Consider the following 7,608-nt stretch of genomic DNA (forward strand, 5'->3'; position numbering starts at 1 on the left):
TATATACACATACAAGATAATTAGGATTGTTATACTAGTACTTTCTCTTAGTTTACTGAAAAGAAAGGATTTTGCTAATATTGTTTGGACAATTAAATGCATGTATCTTGTACTCTGAGTAACTAATTTAAAGATAACAATACTCAATGTATTAACCATTGTTACTCTCCTATTATCTTGTATTGAAATTTTGTTTTACTTTTTTACTCTTTAAAGCAAAATTTTAAAAACGGAGTCATTAACAGAAAAAGAATAATATGTCAGAAATAAATCAACATCTTTCAGTAATAACTCCCCATGTTAATGGCTCCATTCCCCTATTAAAAGACACAGATTAATAGTGTGGATCAAAAACCAGAATCCTACAGTCTGCTTGTTACATTCAAGAAATTAATCTAATCCAAAAATATACTTATAGACTAAAAGTTAAAGGCTGGAAAACAGTATTTCATGCACCAAGATCCCAAAAGCAAGCAGTAGTAGCAATTTCAGAAAAAGTAAACTTCAAGCTAAAAATGATCAGAACAGGCAATGAAGATTAACAGCCCAACAGGAAGAGTAAACATTTATAAATATATATGCACCAGATACTGAAGCAACTATTTTCATAAAACAAACACTCCAAATAAATGAACAAGTAAATATGAACACAATTATAATGGGTGACCTCAATACCCACATTCACAAAGAAACAGATCAATAAACACAAACCCAACAATTGTTTTAGAGTTAAACCACACTTCCAAACAGGTGGAGTAAATATATTTAGAGTGTTCCACCATATAAGAACAGAACACAAACTATTTTCAGCCACATAGAAACTTTCTCCAAAATAGACTGCATACCTTGGTTCATGAATGTTTTGGTTTGCAAACAAAAGTGTTCAGAAAAATTGTGCTTCCATTCACAAACTTCACACTGGGTGACAAAGATGACCACAACCATCTTCCAAACACAAACACAAACACAGTCATCTTCCCCCAAATTGTAAAACAAATTAAGTTTGTAAGCCAAGGCACCACTTTAATAGTTCACAAAGCATGCTTAATAAATACAACTCTGTTTATTGTTAAACCATAGTGCACTGAAACTAAAAATCTATCACAGAAGAAATCATAGAAAATTTATAAACACCTGAAAACTTAATAACACACTCCTGAAATTAAATAATTAAATAATTTCTGGAATCAAATGATAACACCAGTACAGCACACCAAAATCTTTAAGACACAATGAAAGCAATCCTAAGAAAGTTCGCTGCAGACAATGCTCACATTAGAAAAATAGGGCAAGTGCAAACAAATAACATAATGATGAACCTCAAGATATTCAAAAAACAACAATAATCCAACCCAAACTGACTCTAAGGAAAGAAAAAATAAATATCAGAGTGGAAATTAATGGAATCGAGACAAAATCAACAAATTGAAGAGCTGGTTCTTTGAAAGAACATGTCAAAATAAATAAACTACTAGCCAAACTTATCAAAAGAAAGACAGACTCATATTAATGCAATTAGAAATGACAAAGGCAAAATCATAACAGGCACTATTGAAATTCAGAAGATAGTAGCTACCATGAAAACTTATTTTGTAACAAACTGGAAAACTTTGATTTCAAATGGACAGATTCTTAGACTCATGAATTATCAACACTCAATCAGGTAGTCATAAAAATTCTGAACAACCCAGTAATAAGCAATGAAATTGAAAATGTAATAAAAAAATCTACAAACTTCAGGACCTGATGGATTGGATTCACTGCTAAATTCTACAAGATCATTAAAGATATTACAACACCAATACCTCTCAAACTCCTCAATGAAATTGAAGGGAAGAAGCATTTCCAGCATCACTCTGATCCCCAAACCAGACAAAGACCCAACTGTAAAAGTAAACTACTGGTCAATCTCCTTAATGAATATAGATGCAAAAATCCTTAGAAAATACTGGCAAATAGAATACAACAAATCATCAAAAGAAACATATATTATAACCAAGTGGGTGTCATCTCAGAGTTGCAAGGATGGTTCAACATACACAAATTAAATAAATGTAATACACCACATAAATATAAGCAAGGGCAAAAACCATATGATTATATCAATAGATGCAAAAAAGGTACCTGACAAAATTCAACATCATTCATGATAAAAACCCTGAAGAAAATAGAAAGAGAAGAGCCTTACTTGAATCTAATAAAAGCCATTTGTGACAAACAAAAGGCCAAGATTGTATTAAATGGGGAAAACCTGAAAGCTTTATCTCAAAAATTAGGACAAGGATGCCCATTATCACCACTGCTTTTCAACCTAGTACTCAGAACATTAGCCAGAGCAATCAAGCAAGAGAAAAAAATAAAAACGGATACATATAGAAAAGGAAAAAGTCAAATTACCATTATTTGCAGATGACATAATCCTCTATATAGAAAACACAAAAAATTCCATTAAAGCCTCCTAGAATTAATAAATTCAGCAATGTAGTAGGATACAAAATGAACACGCAAAAATCGATAGCATTCTTTTTTTTATAACATTCTTATACACCAATAAAGAACTCACTGAGAAAAAAATTAGGAAAACAATACCATTCACAATAGCATCAAGAAAATTAAACACTTAGGAATTAACCAAACTTTGGGCCAGGGATATAGCTCAGCGGCACAGCACCTGCCTGTTCAGCGCAAAGTCGTGAGTTTGATTCCTGATACCAAAAAAGAAAAAAAGAAAAGGAATTAACCTAACAAAGGAAGTGAAAGACCTCTACAATGAAACTACAGCATTCTGAAAAACTCTGAAAAAGGAGATCAAAGAGTACATCAGAAAATGGAACATATCCCTTATTTCTGGATAAACAGAACTCATACTGTCAAAATGGCCATTCTTCCAAAATTGATATATACATTTAATGCAGTCCCAATCAAAATACCTATAGCATTCCTCACAGAACTCGAGAAAACAACCCTAAAATTCATATGCTACCAGGAAAGACCCAAAATAGCAAAAGCAATCCTGGGCAAACAGGAGCAAAGCAAGAAGGGTCATAATACCTGACTTCAGATTATACTACAAGGCTACAGTGTTAACAATGCATGATATCAGCACAAAGCAGACATACAGATCAATGGAACAGAATAAAGGATGCAGAAACAACCTCAAACACATCCATCTATTTGATCTTTGAGAAAGGGGCCAAAAACATATACTGTAAGAAAGATAGCCTCTTCAGGGGATGGTGCTGGGAAAATTCTCTATTCATATCCAGAAGATTGAAGCTAGACCCATACTTCTCATATCATGTACTAAAAACTAAAACCAAAATGGATCAAAGGGCTAAATATTAAAACAAAAACAACACACTGGAAGATCAGATAGGCAAGAACTTAAGACACTGAGGTTCACAAGGACTTTCTGAACAGAATTTCAATTGTACAAGAAATAACAGTAAGAATCAACAAACGGAATCATGTCAAATTAAAAATTTGCACAGCAAAGGAAAAAACTGACAGACTGAAGAGACAATTTACACAATGGAGAACAATTTTTACCAGCTATTCCTCAGACAAAAGAGTAATATCTAGCATATAAAAAATTCAAAAAAATTAGACTCTCCAAAATAAAAGACTCAATCAAAAATGGACAAGTGAAATGAATAGACACATCTCAGAAAAAAGAAGTACAAATGTCCAATAAACATAGGCAAACATGTTCAACAGCTCTGGCCATAAGGGAAATGAAAATTGAAACAATACTAAGATTTCTTCTTATGGCTGAAAGAATGGCATCATCAAAAATCCACCTCTATGTGTTCTATTACTGCCCTGGGGAGTCTAGAGGAGTTACCTCAGTAACTAACCTTCAAATTTTCACTTCATTTTTTAAAATTAGCTAGTCTTAGTAAATTATGAAAATAATATGACAAATTATCATTTTATAAACTTTGCAAAGAGCACAGAAGGCATAAAGGTGAAAGTAAAAGGTGTCCATATTTACTCATCAACTCCATACCTGCCAATCCTAGCACTAGAGGTTAGACAACAGTTTGCATCAGAATAATAGGTTAAATATGTTATAGGTTATGCATATTTTATCTCCAAACTCTCCCTATATAAACCTTTGTTACCCACAATAAGGAAATGAATGGATACAGATTCTGATGAATTCCTTACTTCTTGAATCTCTGATTCTTATTTTATGACATTTAAGAACCAGATTCAGACAATCTATTATCCCTCATTATCAAATTCTTACAAACTTAATTCTTGATATGAAAACATAGGAACTGAATTAGGTTTGATAAATACACTTAAATAGGTGTTTGTATATATGTAAACATACAACACATGTGCAAACACTCTATTCTGGTATATACATATATAGTTTTTATAACTGTATAATGTAAAGTTCTTTAAATTAGAAAATTATATCTATACTACTTTAATTTTGCTTTTTTGAACTGAGTATGTTTTGATCATCTTTCTACAGTCTTAAATGGAAATCCACCTTACTCTTTAATGGTTGCATGGTGTTCCACTGAAAGAAATACATTTATCCTTTACTGGACACTCAGTCTATTTTTAGTTTCATACAAATTGGACTACGCTGTCTTTATTGTTATAGGTACTGCAAATCAACTACCAAAAGTCTCATAGCAATTTGCATCCTCCCTACAGGGTATATTTCCTTTAACCTTTGTTCAAAATACATTTAAAGGATAAGTAAAAGATCTTCTCCGAAAGAGTTAACCTTCCCACTACACTACAACCCACCCTTTCCTATACAGTTTAACAAATCAGCAAGAACACTCATTTCTCACAAGACTGTACAAAGGAAAAGAAATCCATTCAAAACACTATACCCTGGTCTGGGAGTGTCGCTCAGTGGTAAAGCACTTGCCTAGCATGCATGATACTTGGGTTCAATCCCCAGCACCACAAAAAACAAAACAACAAAGTGTACTCTTTATACCTTAACATAAGAATGGTTGAGAGAAACATCCTTTCTCCAACAATAAGAACAATTTAATGAAATCTTACCTTTATTTTCATCTGTCTTCACAACTTGGACAAAACCTCTTCTAATAAAATATTTGAAAGCAGGAGCTCGTTTCTCCAGATTTTCATCAAAGATCCAGAGGTTGACTCGAGCCCGTGTGATGGCAGTATACAGCTGTTTCAGCTCTCCATTAAGAAGCTAAGGATAAGATTGAGAAGAAAAATAATAAGCCTTTTGCCATAGCTACATGATACACTTTATTAGGTTTGCTCTGATTTTGGAAAAACATACAAGTCAAATTTTAGAAAAGTATAGCATAGATATGAAGAAGATACTCGGTGCTCAGCAGGTACAGAACAAATAAGTGAGGCTCTAATGAGATTATAAGAAACTCCACCCATTTCCTTCCAAAAAGGCAAGTAAGCTTGACCTACTTGAATTTGCTATAACTGTTTTAAATTTTAATTCTGAAATAATCATAGATTTACCAGAAGTTATATAGTATGTCTTTCACTGATTTTATTCCAATTGTTCATTTTACACAATTATTGTGACTTATTTTTAAAAATTAAATTGTCAGACATTTCTACTACAATTATCATTTCAACTAGACTACTCAAGACCTAATTCCATGATGGCATCAATATTTGATTATAGGCCAGGTGCAGTGGCACATGCCTGTAATCCCAGCACTAGGGAGGCTGAGGCAGGAGGATCATTGCAAGTTCAAGACCAGTCTGGGCTACAAAGTGAGCTCAAGGCCAGCCTGAATTTCATAGCGAGACCCTGTCTCAAAAAGACAAAAAAAAAAAAAGCTTTCACTATCTTCCACCTTCTGCCCATCAATAAAAGTTTAAAAAAAAAATGATGATAGTTGAATTCCAAATGTAAAAAGGTACTACCCTTCCCCTTCCACTTTCAAACAGCATCCCACTCATCAAGCCTAGCTCTCTGCTGAGAAAAAGGGAATTTTCCAAAATTGAGACTTCTGCCCTTCCTTGTCTGCATTCCTCTCTTTTGTTGATATAAAGAAAGACCGGCCAAGTGCAAGGTTCTATTTTTCATCTTTTCTTCTCTTCCATACCTTGTTTACCAGACCCATGTCAAATAAATGAGTGGACAAATGGTAGAACTTTACCTTATACATTTCTGGATTCACTGTGAGGGACCGAGCCTGAGAACTCTGTTTCTCCAGGGGCACTTCAATCAATGGCCGGTTTCCAACTCTGGAGTCAGATGCTGAAGGTGTGAATGAAGATATAATCTTCCATTCCTTGTAAGCCTGAATAACAGTGATGAATTAAAGACCAACAGAATATGCCTTTCAATGGCTTTCTCAAGCTTCATGAATAACTGAGCCCCACATGAAGCATCAGGCTTTCAACTCCAACTGTGAGGAGTGGGACACACTGTGGGATCAGAATGAATTGGACAGATTTATGACAGGCAGACATCAAGGAAGCTGTCACAAAAATCCCCTGGACCAAGACAGCTGAAAATCCAAGTAAATGTGCCCACTTTAGGGAAAAACACTAAGGGCCCAGGAAATTATTCTAATATGAAGAACTTCAACACAATATGGACAGGGGAGTCCTTGCCCTTTCTCATAACATGGTTAAGAAATACCACTTAGGGTCAGCAGTTAAAACACATGTGACAGAATTTTCTAACTAAATTATTCAACCAAGGATGGAAGCAAATTCAGATGCTTGGGATATACTGTCTAAGGTACATTCAGAGACCAGACAGGACATATTCATAACACAGTTCTTCCACTTATTAACTAAGTGACCCTGGACACATTGATTTTCCTACTTTATGAAATGAAATAATGTGACCACTCAGTTTGGGAGCAGAGGGATAAAGAAGTTAATCTGAAGAAAGAAGTTAATCAATGCCAAGTGTCTAGTACAATGCTTGGATATTTTACCAGTTTGTTTTCCCTTTACCTTAACTTCAAAACCAAGGTGACTATGTAGAACAGAAGTAGGCAATGTTTTTTTCCTTAAAGGGTGATATAATAAGTATTTTGGGCTTTTCAGGTCATGTGGTGTCTCTTGGAACTACTCGATTCTGCCACTGTAATGTTAAAGAAACCAGTTGACATGTGATACTGTGTTCCAATAAAACTTTGACTCTGTACACAAAATTAAGACTCTGAGACCCTGTGACTCTCTGTGTGACATAGAGAATATTATTGTCTTTTCAGGTTTTTTTTCAGCCACTTACAAATGCAAAATCTATTCTTAATCCATAGAATGTAAAAAAGCAGGTAGTGGGTTAGATTTGTCCAGCAAGCTGTGGGTTTACAGACCCCAGCAAAGCTGAAATACCCAGATTACATGCAGTATATAGGATCCAAAATTCCTAAGACATTTCAGATTTTGTACTACACTATGCCTTATAAGAGTGACTAGTTAACTTTATTAGCTTTTTCCTTTTTTATAAAATGGTGCTACTCTGCATCTATGTAACTTTTCAAGGAGCTAAAAAGATGAACTGGATACATTTTATCTGTTTTAAATTACCTATGCCACATAAACTGGTTAAATTAAATGCCTTAAACTTTGTCCATTAAGTAAGAATGATTATACTAAAAAAAAAAAAAAAAA

General features: G+C 34.0%; 1 protein-coding gene across 4 annotated transcripts in view; it reads right to left on the minus strand.

Moving 5' to 3' along the window:
- The window catches only part of Trank1 (tetratricopeptide repeat and ankyrin repeat containing 1), a 145,377-nt gene that overhangs the window by 33,200 nt on the left and 104,569 nt on the right, over nucleotides 1-7,608 (minus strand). For all 4 annotated transcript variants that reach the window (XM_013513765.1, XM_013513764.1, XM_013513766.1 and 1 more), the window contains exons 14-15: nucleotides 6,135-6,278; nucleotides 5,038-5,194 (exon numbers count right to left, since the gene is read on the minus strand). In XM_013513765.1, coding sequence (XP_013369219.1) covers nucleotides 5,038-5,194; nucleotides 6,135-6,278 — 301 coding nt within the window. The remainder of the gene's footprint in view (nucleotides 1-5,037; nucleotides 5,195-6,134; nucleotides 6,279-7,608) is intronic.

The sequence above is a fragment of the Chinchilla lanigera genome, unplaced genomic scaffold, assembly GCF_000276665.1.
Source record: "Chinchilla lanigera isolate Chin_1 unplaced genomic scaffold, ChiLan1.0 scaffold00020, whole genome shotgun sequence".
NCBI classification, from domain to species: Eukaryota; Metazoa; Chordata; class Mammalia; order Rodentia; family Chinchillidae; genus Chinchilla; species Chinchilla lanigera.